Source organism: Carassius auratus, chromosome 2 (genome assembly GCF_003368295.1).
Source record: "Carassius auratus strain Wakin chromosome 2, ASM336829v1, whole genome shotgun sequence".
Lineage (NCBI taxonomy): Eukaryota > Metazoa > Chordata > Actinopteri > Cypriniformes > Cyprinidae > Carassius > Carassius auratus.
Genome location: NC_039244.1, coordinates 17957463 through 17970652, shown reverse-complemented (window position 1 = coordinate 17970652; position 13190 = coordinate 17957463). Strand labels below are relative to the sequence as shown.

Genomic DNA, 13190 nt, shown 5'->3' with positions numbered 1-13190 from the left:
ACGCAGTGCGTGCATGAACCATCCACGAACGCGCCTTCAGCGTGCTGAATGCCCAGACACGGAAGAGAGCGAACGTGGCCGTTGTCAGAGAACAGGAAACGACCGCATCCAGAAGGACGCGGACGAAACGGCGTCTTGAAAAAGACGCGAATCGTCCGCAATTTGCTCTTTTAGGAAATCTGCTCTCTTAGTTGAAGCGCCCAGGGGAATCGCTGAAAGGGACACCGCTGTTTGCGCCGTACCGCCAACCAGAACAGCTTCCCGACACAGCAGATGAATGGCTTTGTGGAGTATAACGGCTTTCATACAACCACTCGGCTCCGAAGCAAAAATCTAATGAGTGGATGCACCTGTCGCCCTATTTATACCCGCTGGCACGGGGAGTGGCTCAGGTGTGTTAATCCACTTGCCAATTTCATTGGCGTTTTCTCTTAAAATCAGAGATGATTGGCCTCCCAAGTGAGACCCCATTTGTCGGTCGACATAACTCGTAGTGACCGACAGATAGGGAACCAGTTGTTTCATAGTCTTTTCCATATAAACTATAACCAGGAACAGTCGTGATTCCAAATTAACTTTGTTTTTCTTAGTGCATTTCCCTAGAATCTGTCCTTTTAACAATAAAAGGTGTTTTGCACACTTTTCCATGGAGGATTTGGAGAAACAGAGCCAGACTTTTTTCAGTGTTTTGCTAGTTATTGCCTTGTGATACCGATACTGTCATGCTTTGTAATTTATAATTCACACAGAAGGGAATGAAAATGAGACTGGACATGCATGCTGTCCCTTGTTAGCGCGGAATGATTAATAGTTCCTCATTGTGCTTTGTGATTTCTTGCATGAGATCCCTGAGGTGGCAGCCTTGCCTTGGACAAACAATGAAAAGAAGAGAGAAACATGGCATGTATTCTAAGCCACTGGACTGATACCAACACATCAAAATCTAATTAGTAAGGCCTAGTTGTACTGAGTACACGGAGGACCATAGGGGCAGTTTCTTGAAGAGGAAGAGCTCTCTTCTGCCCGCAAGTGTTACTGAAGACTGCAGTAACTCACTTTGACAGGGGGACTTGCAGCAACTTTCCATGGTTTATTAGCTGACAGCAGGTGTTCTGATAGCCTTAATGTAAGCTGATTGCTAGCAACACCGTGTATGATTCATCCAGTGGCACCCATAGGGAGGTTAAGATCTCCTAAACTGCATGTTCCACCAGACCTGTTCCAACCCTGCTGAAGGCAATGGAGGGGATGTGTTTAACATGTTGTTTCTTATGATGATCAAAACCCCAAAATAATCATGGTTGCAATGCATTGTGGGATGTGTGACAGCACACTGTGAGTATTTCTCTCATTGTGCAGACATGTGTTGGATACTATAGAAATCATCCTTCCTGCGATGTGATTCTGACCTTCACTGTTGCAGTAACTCAACCCAGAATGCCCCGATCTTTCTGTTTGCTCGAAAGCCTGACACTCGGTCGAGAGAAGGATTGGTGAGAGAAGGTAGCCTCAAGGTTTGTGTGAGTGATTTATTTGTAATGAAAAATTCCTAATTCCCTGTGGGCCCTTAGAGTATCGTATCGATTTAGTGTCAGTCGGACAGTGGGAGTGCGCATGTTGCGTATTCTAGTAAGGCTCACTTTAATAATCTGCTGCTCCAAGGCTGATGTACGCCCAGCTATAATCCATATTTAAATGGTGCACTGATAGAAGAGCAATAATTTATTGGCCTTTCACATACAGGAGAGAATAACTATAACCCTCTCTTTTGTATGGTTATTCTCTCTTTTACACTCTAAAATGGTTGATCCTTGACAAATTTATTTCTATTTGCAGCTGCCTGGGAGGGAGAGGAAGTCATGAGTCAGTTAAAGGAAGTGAAAACAAGGAAAGAAATAAAGAAAGAAAGAAAGAAAGAAAGAAAGATTGGAAGGAATTGAATAAAGAAGGGAAATGTAGAAAAAGGAGAAATAAAGAAAATATTGGAGGAAAGCAAAGAAAGAAACATAAACCACAGTGAAAATGTAGGAAGAAATAACTATGTAGAAGGAAGAGGAAGTGCAAAAGAAAATGGAAGCAAAGAATGAACAAAGAGGAAAAAAAGAAAAAACAGCACTAGAGGGAAAGAAACCAAGGAAGGAAGAACAGTTTTAAAAGAATTAAAGATGGAAGGAAATGAGCAAGAAAGGGAAAGGAAGGAAAAATTAAGGAATGAAAAAAAGAGAAAGGAACGATAGATGAAAGCAAAAGGAAAGTATGGGATGAAGTAAAAGAGAAATAAAAGAATGGTTGGGGAAAAGTAAATTTGGAAAAAGAAAGAAAGAACAGAACAGGACAAAGAAAGAGAGAGAGAAAGAAAGATGGAGGCAAGACGTGAGAAATACAAAGAAAAACAGAAATAATGCAAATGGTTTGATGGAAGGAAGGCAGGTAATGAAAAAGGAAGGAATAAAGAGAGGAATAGGATGGAAAAACGAAAACTACAGGAAGGAGGAAGCAATAAGAAGAGAGAAATCAAAAAGGAAAGAAAGAGGGAAAAGGAAAGAATGAAAATAGGTGGAAGGAAGAGGATGAAAGAAAAAAAACAGAAGAAAACTATACAGGGAGAGAAACCAAATAGGAAGGAAGTTAAGAAGAAAATGCATTGATGATATGAAAAAAAAGAATGATAGAAAGGGGGAGAGATAGAGAGAAAGTGTGGAAAAGAACATAATGCATTAAAAAAGAAAGGACGAGGAAGGAAAGAAGACGCAAAGAGGCAAGAGAGTGCTCTAATGAATCCATCTGATAACAGCAGCTTGTTTCGTCTGTCTTCTTTCCATGCTAATCCTTGTGATGTCAGGCTATTGATGAAATGGAGACAAACTCAAATTGAATTCTCAGAAATAGCTGGGGTTTGTATATAAGCTGCCTTTCTTCTGCGCTTCCTCTGCCACTGCTTCATTACTGTAAATTAGTTTGCCTGGCCGGTTGCCAGCACTGCCTCATCCTCTAGCTCAGAGGCTGATAAGACATGAACGCATGTCTGAAGCATGCTTTTAATTGAGCCCTGCTCACGCTACAGTAGCTGTCAGGTGGCAGTGAGAAACAGTAATGAGGCAGCTCTCTCCGAAATCAAAGCAACCTCCAAAACTGTAGCAACAAAACTTCCAGCAGTACGTTAGGAGCTTTCGCTGACCCGGCACAGTTGTTCAACAGTGAGAAACCTCAGCTTAATGCTCGGCAGCCGTTCTGTAGAGAGCTGTTTTTTCCTCTGGAGTATTTTAAAAACAGTAGTGAGTCTGACTATATAAACCATTTCTATAGTAGCGAGCAGGGCAAAAAAGGTCACAACAAGAGAGCCTGTCAAAAGCAGCGCGTTTAAAACACTCATTGTAAGTGGTCTGTTGACTGTAGCATGCTTGTGCAACATATGGTGTCCTCATTTAGGTGAGATTGCGTTTCTGGGGATGGTGTGGCATTGTGGATGTTCATCTGGGCTGGTTAACCAGGCGGTTGCTGGTTTGATCACCTCAAAGAGTGATCTGTGAGTGATTGTGGCCCTGAGAAACCTCAGGTTGCTGCAGGGGGGTTGTCTCTATACTGTAAGTAATGCGCTTTGAGTGACTTACGATGAAAGCATCAGCTAAATGAATACTTCTGCTTCAGTTTTGCAGGATTTTTCTTTTCACTCACATCTGAGAAGAAACCAGAGCGCAAGTGTCATGACGTCCCAGAGGCTGGGCCAGTTTGAGAGAGATTCATTCATTCCAGCTGACAGAATTGGAGCTCATCAGACATAAAGATTTAGTTGTAGTTTAAAACTTTAGGGTAATGAAAAGCTGTAATTTTTCCCCTTTAATTTGTATGACTGATATTGATGTGATGTCTACCAATTAGGCATTAGACGATGTCCGTCTAGCACACAGCTGCTGTCCACAGTCCAATAGTATATTATTTTATTATGTTTTTTTTTCCCCTGTAATTACAATTAATGATATTGAAACAGATTTTTTTGTTTAAAATAATTTTTAATTTCATTTCTGATACTTAGTGACACAATAAATAAATGATAATTAAACTTCAAGAACATCAACATAATTATTTTTAACAAATAGTCGTCTTCTTACTACTAAAATTGGTAAAGATCATTTAAATGCAGAAAACAAAAACACATTTTAATTATAATTATTACAGTTCTAAAAATTAAATATGAAATACAATTAATGTTGTTGTTGTTATTTATGCCAGTATATTTAAAGTTGATGAAGAGTGTCAGGATTTTTTTAAAGAATAATTTACAATTATTTATTTTCATTTTTGTGTTGCCACACATTTCAAACTGAGAATAAATGTATATTGTTACAAGTTTACAAAAACAGATTTAAAAAGTTACATTAACATTACACCAAGAATACTGTTATTAATGGATGCTTTTATTAATAAAAAATATATTTTATATATATATATATATAATGCACTCGTGCCCTGTAACTCTTCAATCCAGTTCACTCCTGATTTTTTTGGTCCCCCTTTCTTTTTCTAGCGTTCAGCTCTGGCATCGATAGCATGCTGGATGATGTGGTCAGCCTGCTGGGGACTGATAATGCAGGCTTTTTTCATACACACGCGCTCACACACACATCCCACACCTGCACAAGAAAACCCACAATGCTATCTCTCAGGATGAGCCCTGGTCCTAATCTGTCTCCATAGCAACAGGGTCCGGGTAGGACTCCCCCAATTGGCCATGAGCGTTCAAAAATAGGGATCCTGCCTCATGACCTAGAGCGAGCAAGGGATTGTGATTAGCTATCAGTGTGATCATCAGATAAAAAAAAATACAGCTAATTGCTTCTCAGAGAGCAAGTATTGAGCAACTGACATGACTGCGATAAGCTTACAGAAGCAGAAGGAGACTCTAGCTGGGGGCTGATGTGACTCTCAGACCTCAAGCTGAGTGGTTTAAGTCTGGGTTAAGAAACAGAGTCATTGTACTTCTTAGTGTGGTACTGATGGAAAGAGGGAGGCTGTTTTATTTACTGAGCTCGAGCCAAGAAGGATTTTCCTCTGCCTCATTGACTACAATTAGGAACCACCTTCAGAGTAGATGCTTTTTAGTTTGGGCTGTTTGTAATGGGTTATATATAACACCACTCTTCACATTTACTCTACATGTGGATTTATGTAACCATATTCATGTATAGTGGACTTTAGTGCGCCAAGGTTCTCTAGAGTGCCATATTATTTCCAAATCCACCAGAATAGGTTTCTCAATGGCTAATGCCAATATCTACTGTGTAAATGTCAAATAAGTAAAAGGTACACAAATGTAAATAACTGCAAAGGAACGGTTCGTATTAAATTACTACCAATTTTTTTTTTTTCTTTTTTTTTTTTGCAAGTATGCACTAAATTGACATTAAAGGCATTTATTATGTTACAGAAGATTTCTATTTCAAATGAATTGTGTTCTGTTCAACTTTTTATTTATCAGAGAATCATGGGCAAGCAACTGTTTCACAGTCAAACCCACTCCATGGTGTGTTGAAACCATACAAAACAAGCCAAACCCCTCACAGCTGAAACTTCAGGGTGAATTCTGATGATCCTTTTTCCTTTTTTTGTTTCGAAACCATCTGCTCATGATGTCCACATATCTGCTGTGTTAGATCTGGTTTCTTGGATGAGAGGTTCAAGTCGTGAGCATGTCCCTATTATGAATCTCATTTTTAGCAAGGTGTATTATTATTACCAGACACCTGCTGTTTTTTTTTTTTTTTTTTTTTTTTTTGTCTGAGCTGCCTGCCACCACACAAGGAATAAATCTTATTAAACTAGTAAAAATGAGCCCAGTGATGTTTAATGAGCACCCTTGCTGATGGAAAAAGCTATTTTATGTCTCTTAAAGATATTGCCTTATCTGCCCCCTCTCACTCTTTCTTCCATTTCTCTCTTATATTGAAGCATCTGGGCCTCTGAGAGAATCGAAGTTAGGATAAATATTGAAAGAAGATAAAAGTCAGTTAGTATTAAGGTTTTTTCCTTCCTTTTTTAGCATTGATGTCGTGAAATAAGATTTCACTCGTTAAATCTAGAGCTTTTCTTGAGAGGTGTTTCTGTTTGCATCCGAAGGTTTTCCTCACTGTTTGCAGACGTGGTTGAGCTGTGAATGCAACACTTCTAAGCCTTACGTAATATGCATCCTTTAATCATTTTGGTAATGCTTTTGTAGTGCACATCCACGGGCATTGTGCCGAAAAGGCAGTAGATTTGTGACAGTACTTCACACCTTTGGATTATTGGGCCAAATCTCAGCTATTACAGGATTACATGGGATTATTGTCACACTGGATTATTAGTTCAGACATCACATGGTGTTGTGGTGTTCCATGGCATCCCATTCAGTATAAATATAGACCTAATTAGACATCTTTTTCTTATTGATTTTTCTTATTCATTTTTTTTTCAATATTATAACTATTGATAATATAAAAAAAATAAAAGTGAATTGTTTGTTTTCTTTCATTGTCCTTCATAGCAGTTTATTTTTTTCTGTTGTGTTTCAGCTTGGCGAGGACACCTTCAATCGGGCCAAGCTTCTGAATGTTGGCTACACGGAGGCTCTTAAAGACGCAGAATACGACTGCTTCATTTTCAGTGACGTAGACCTGATCCCTATGGATGACCGGAACCTGTACCACTGTTACGACCAGCCCCGTCACTTTGCCATTGCCATGGACAAATTCGGCTTCAGGTAACATTCAATATTTAAGGAGCCACAAAGTGCAGTAGTCTGTTGACACATTATATTTTATGTATCATTTTATCTCACTTTTTATCATTCTTGTCCCTTTTGATACATAAATAATCAGAAGCCTCATATAAAGGCTGAAAATGCAATAAAATGAAATCAGTGGCGTGTTTTATATGAATTTAATATCCTTGTAGAATTGTGGCCTTGCCAGATTTGATTACAGATAACGCTGGGCCGCATTTGTTGCTATTTACATACATATTAATAGATGGCATTGTCTGTATTAGTCTTTATTTCTTTGCAGAGAAAAGAGTCTGTTAATCAAACAGCCAGAGCTTGAGGGCTGTCTGTCAAAGCCTGGGCGTTTGATGATTAATTGCTTTTTTTCCACTAGGGAAGATATATGTCTTATGATGCTTTGTCATCTGGGGCTCTAGAATACAGCTGAATTACTATGTATCAAAAGTTCGTTTGTTAGGTGCTGTGCCAGTCTAGACAGACCTGGAGCCTTGACAAGCATATGTATTCATTTTCCAAGGCAGACAATTATTTAGCGGAGACATACTGGCTCTCTTCAAGTGTATTAGCTGGAAATATTTAAACACTGGTGAAGGTTTGATGTATTATGTTTTTTTTTTTTTTTTTTCTCGAACTTGAAATGAATTTTGTCTGTCTTCTGTTGGCAAGCAGACAAGCTGGCCTTTGCTCCATGGTGTTTCATTTCCTGTCTTTGTGTGAGGGGCGAGACAATCTTAACTCTGCCATCCTCAAGGAATTGGTCTAAATCAGCCTCTGTCTTACGATGTATGCTATGTTGGGAAGTTATTCCAAAAGATAATTAGTTACTAATCAGTTGGTATGTGTAACACATTTCATAATAGTTACTGTAAAATTATTTAAAAGTATGATTATTATACTTAAGACAATTATAATGTATATGTTTTTATTATATTAGTAGTAGTAGTGTTCTTAATAAGAAGTCATTTTTATAGTATTTGATAAAATACAAATAATTGATTATAGTGTTTTTGAACAGTTATTTGGTTTTAATTCTCTGTGGACGGCCAGACAATACGTTGTTAAACAAATGCCACTGCCGTTCTCCAGAGCATGAACTGCTTTTAACTGTCAGTGGGCTAATAACTCTGTTTCCTCTGTGAGTCATCTATTGGCATGCGTCTGAGGAGGCCTTAACGTTGGTTTAATAAATGGAGCACCTTTTGAGGATTGCACGCTCTCAGACCGTGAGCATGGGAGGAAACTTCAGTCATATTGTTTCTGTGAAGACTGCTGCTGTAGCAGATGGCCTCATTAATTTCAGCTTGTTGTCTTTTAACGTGTGGTTGCAGCGCGCACGAGCACTTGTTTGTGGATGCATGTTTGTGCGTGTTCATGTAAGTTTTCGCTTCTCTTTCTGCCCTTATGTCGCACATTTGTTTGTGTGGGTGGATGTGGTTGCTGTTGTTGGCAGCATACACTGCTGTAGCCCAAGGCAAACCCCAGGCGGCTACCCATGATGCACCTGCCAGCCCACAGCCCAGTGGGCCTTTTAAAAGAAGAGACACTGAAACCATGTTTTCAACTAAGTGGACTTGATGCTTTTCCAGACTGTTCATCCAGTAGAGCATTTGTTTGAAGCCTTCGAACACTTGCTTGAGATATAATAACTCTGTGGTTTCAATTTCAAATATATGACTTAGTTCTGAGAACCGCCAAGGACTTTTAATTCAGCCTTTGACCTGCAATGGAGTGTTTATATTTACATCAGCCTTTAATCCTGTAGACGATGATTCCTCAGATAATTCTCATCTGACTTCTGTACCTTGAGCTGTGTGATGAGAAAACGTAAGCTTTTACGGGGCGTCCTTAGAGTTGTGTAGCTCAGCCGAGGGGCCTAAGGGTTGGCAAATAGGAGAGAGGTGATGAAAGAGAGTTGGGAGAAGGATCAGATAGCATTTGGAAATATTGGATCCCCTGTGGGAGGACTCGGTGGCTCTCTAGAATCACTCATACGAGGTGTAATTTTGTTAAATTCGAATGCTTGAGTTGACTGACTAAAGAGCTCAGTTCAGAGAGGGCCTACAGAAAGGATGTTTAGCTGTAGACTTGAATCAAAAAGAAAATCGAATGGGAATCCAAAGCCTTTAGCGCTACATTCCAAATGGACAAAAATCATGAGTAGTCAATTTAAAGTAATATTACTGCAGAAAATGTTATTGGTGATTATAAGGTCCTATGCATTCAGATTTAAGGCTTTATTCTAATTTGTCTAATAACTGAATAAGAATGACTGAGGTCTGTTCCCTCTTTGCAGGCTGCCCTATGCGGGGTACTTTGGAGGGGTGTCCGGCCTTAGCAGAAAACAGTTCCTCAAAATCAATGGCTTCCCTAATGAGTACTGGGGTTGGGGAGGTGAAGATGACGACATTTACAACAGGTAAGGCCATGAATTCACTGTCTTTCTCTTTTATAAGTGCCCGAGGTCTGGTTCTTTAAAGTTGGGATAAAACAGAAGTAGGTTAGGATCTTTGACATACATCTGAGTGTAATGGATTATCGAAAAAGAAAATATGTAGGGCGGAGATGTGGGAGTTGCACTCAAAGCCTAAGGAGGATGCAAGTCTGGTTTACGACACCAGAGAGAAGTCTATCGTATCATCTGAAGATCAAGTCAGTTTGACTAAATTATTACTAGATTATACTAGATTATGAGGTCTAATAAAATGTAAAAAATTACACGCATGCATCGATGAGTTGTTTGCAATAGGATCAATAATGTGCATTTATCAAATAGATAGCTTAATTTTTTTTTTCACGTTGACTTTAAATTAGTGGTTCCATATTGGTGTCTGGAGAGTTTGAAGGAAATTCACAAATGTATCCATTTGTGCAGCTATCTGAGAGATTAACTGTAGTTAAATAAGAATTGTCATGTCTCCTTGATGTGAAAAAGCTTTAAAACCTCTACTTAATCATTTAATAAATACCAGTTCTGCTTATTAATTTTTTAACATGATGTCAGAATTTTTTTCTGACCAATAAAAAAGTTTACTGTATATGGTTATCCCGCTGTGTTTTAATAAAGTCTAATTCATTACTTTTTATTTAGCTATAGACTCATTTGGTAAATGTATTTAGCACTTCTCCCACAAAAACATTGTCACTTCAGTTGTTCGGTTGGTTAATAAAATACAGCACCACAGTTTGAGGGAAATGGGCAGCAAAGGAGAGGCTATTAAAAGGGAAAAAGTCTTCAAAGGTTTTATTTAAATTATGTATTAGTTTATGCTCTTTGCTTTAGTTTAAAAGAAAGTAAGAAAAGTAAGTTATAATGTCAGTGTTACTTTGACTAGTTGTTCTTTCTGGTGGTTCTAGAACAATCCATTTTAAAGACGACTGATATGCTGACAAATGGAAGTTAACCATGAAATGCACATATTTTGAGTTATTTATGATTGTCGTAATTGCTGATACTGTATGTCTAAATGTGTCACTGTGATCCGTGATAACAGATTGCACATTTCCAATCTACTTCTTCAAAAATCATTTGTGACACATTAACAGCTTCTGTGAGAAATCTGAATATTCAAATACTGTACATTTAAGAGAATATGGTTCTTTATTTCTCTTGACTTAAATGAATAATAACGCTGAAAGTTTTTAGATGGCTGCCCATGTGCGCTCTTTAGAAAACTTTGAGCGACTTTCTGGGATGTCATTTAGTTTTGAGGTCTGGTAGACAGGCCTTGAAATGTGTTAGACAGGCTTTAAAAAAAAGTCATAAGTATGCGTCATCAGAAACAGACGCTTTGTCACTGAAGAGTGTTCTTGCTCTGTTTCTAGGTCTTTTTTTATTCTCTGGGATATGCAGCTCTGCAGGGAGCAGCTGTATATTCAGTGGCCACTCACAAATCTACACCATGTCCAGACAGAAACGTGTGAATAGATGACGCTCTGCTGTCTGATGCCTGTCTTTCCAGATAATGAATAGCTGCTTGTTCACTAGCTATCATTTTCCCCTGCTCAGGTGATGAGAGAGCAAAACCTGCAGAATATCAGGGCACATGTACGCTCTTGCAACAGCGATAACACTCGTGGAGATATGCCCCATATGTCACTCTTTAAAGTTGTTTAGGGTCCCAATGACAGTAGATAGTGGAAACTGGATGGTGTGATAAAGCACACCTCTCAAATTATTTTTACCTGCCTTTGCCCCCTGTTTTTTTTTTTTTTTTGACACAATGGATAGATTATAAAAGTAAAAATAGGCCTTATAGCTTGATATCCATAAAAAAGCTGCAGCTTCCCCTGAGCTCTATATCTGAAGTGAGCTGTTTTTATTGGGGGAATATAAAAAGCTTGATGTTGTTTTGAAGGAGTTCTAATTATGTATTTTGCATGCATATTTAGTGCACATTAACTGTTAAACTTCTTGGATTTTCTCGCTGCTAGTTTTATGTTCTAGGTGTGTCGAAATGAGCACCTTTGATTTTCAGCTTTTTTAATTTATCATTACTCCAGTGTTCAATGTCACAGGATACTTGAGAAATCATTCAGACATGCTGATTTATTCCATGTTTTTGTGGAAACTCTGATACATTTTCTTTGTCAGAAATCTTTGATGAATAGAAAGTTCAAAAGACTGCATTGTTTTAACCCTCTGGGGTCTGAGGGGGTTTTGGGGTCCTTATCAGAGAATATTTGTTTTCGACATAACTAACTTCATTTAAAAGTAGACACTTTGAGCCACTGTAGCTCACTCAGTCTGTGGCTTTGAAATATTTCTAAAGTATGAATAAGTTCTTTCTTTACAGACAGGGAGCAGTCAGCTTTTAGCAGTCATTCAGAGACAAGATGTAAGAGTGAATGGCATGTGGACCCAGCTGTGTGTTCAGCTTCAAATTCTCTGTCTGACTGGTGGAGAGACACAGAGCCCATTTAGATTCCTCTGGGTGGAAGTTTACTTGAACATACTGTCAGTTCTCTGGAACCAGTTTGCTTGGGCTCCAGGGACTCCCAGTCCCTGTCAGAACAACTTCCTCTCTTCCCATATCTTTGAAGGTCAGCGGTCTGACAGCTTGGGTCCAAGTGCCAATGGACATCCTTCTCTGCAAGCTCGAAATTCTGCAGCCTGGCTTCTTGAAATCTGTAAGTCTGTGCGGATGTACCCCTCTGTCATTGCTGCTTTAGAAGAGACACATTGTTTGTATCTGGCCTGTCTCTGTGGACTGGATTGTTAGTTATGCGTGTGAAGGCAGCTGGCATTAGTGTGCAGAATCTTTGTTTCTTGCTGTTGTTGATCCTGCAGTAGTAGTAGACTTCTAGCTTCAAGTGTCCCTTCTAGCCAAGGAAGAAGTTAAGAATTAATACGGAGTAGCTATAGTCACCCGCTATTGGTGAGAAGCTCCTGCAGCCAGTTCTGTCCTTGGTTTCTGACAAAATACATGACAAATTCAGAGGGGTCATTTTCCAGCTACGCTGAAACTGTGTTGAGCTTTTGTAATGGTCATAGTTTGGATGAAAATGTTTTTACAAGTGTCATATTCGTGCATTTAATTGAGCTTTTGTTCTATTTTAATATATGTTTAAGTGAAATGTATTTCTGGTGATGGTAAAGATGAGTTTTCATCAGCTATCACGGTCATTTCGGTCTACTGTCTACTGAACATAATTTATTTGAAACAGTTTTGTGTGTGTGTGTGTGTGTGTGTGCGTGCGTGTGTGTGTGGAAGTGTATTCTTTGCAGTCACTTTTCATCAATTTAAAGTTATTATTTAATATAAAAAAATCTGAATGAAACCAACATTTTGCATAGTAGTATTTTTGAATGTATATTTAGATGACTATTTTAATGCAGTTAAATACAGTGTTGTTACAAAAAGAGTGCATTTACCATACGACAAACATTCTAATTAGCAAGTGACTTAACTGAGGTTCATTTGAGCTTTCACATTTAATACAGAAAAAAAAAAATGTTTTTGGCATTCAGTTTTTGTAGTTTACTGTTAGTTTACTGCACATCAAAGACAAAGTGCACATTTAATCCATTCTTTGCTCAATATTTATCTGTTTATGATCATAATCTAGACAGCAGCCATACAGTATCAAACTCCAGATGTAGACAATCCTTTGTTTTCGTTTTGGATTTTGGATCATTTTATGGCAGTTTCATAATAATGATTGCTTTAAAATTATAAATCACCTAAAGAGGCATTATCTATAAAACATTCTTAATGGAAAGAGCAACCACTATCATGCTCTGCGAGCTGGACAGAAGGTCACCGCTGCATGCACTGGTAGGGTGAAGTCATTGTGGATAGAAATAGCCCAGAGGGATGTGTGTGAGGGAGGATAGTGGACTCAGATGACTGTGTCCTGGCCTCATGCACAGCAAATGTTCCATCACGCTGGCTTGAAACAAAAAGCAAAAAAAAAAAGCTTTTGGAGAGTTTTG

General features: G+C 38.6%; 1 protein-coding gene across 1 annotated transcript in view; it reads left to right on the top strand.

Moving 5' to 3' along the window:
• Positions 1-13190, top strand: part of b4galt2 (UDP-Gal:betaGlcNAc beta 1,4- galactosyltransferase, polypeptide 2) — a 99085-nt gene that overhangs the window by 75408 nt on the left and 10487 nt on the right. Inside the window, exons 4-5 of the mRNA XM_026288184.1 lie at positions 6549-6736; positions 9051-9173. Of these exons, the coding sequence (XP_026143969.1) occupies positions 6549-6736; positions 9051-9173 (311 nt within the window). The remainder of the gene's footprint in view (positions 1-6548; positions 6737-9050; positions 9174-13190) is intronic.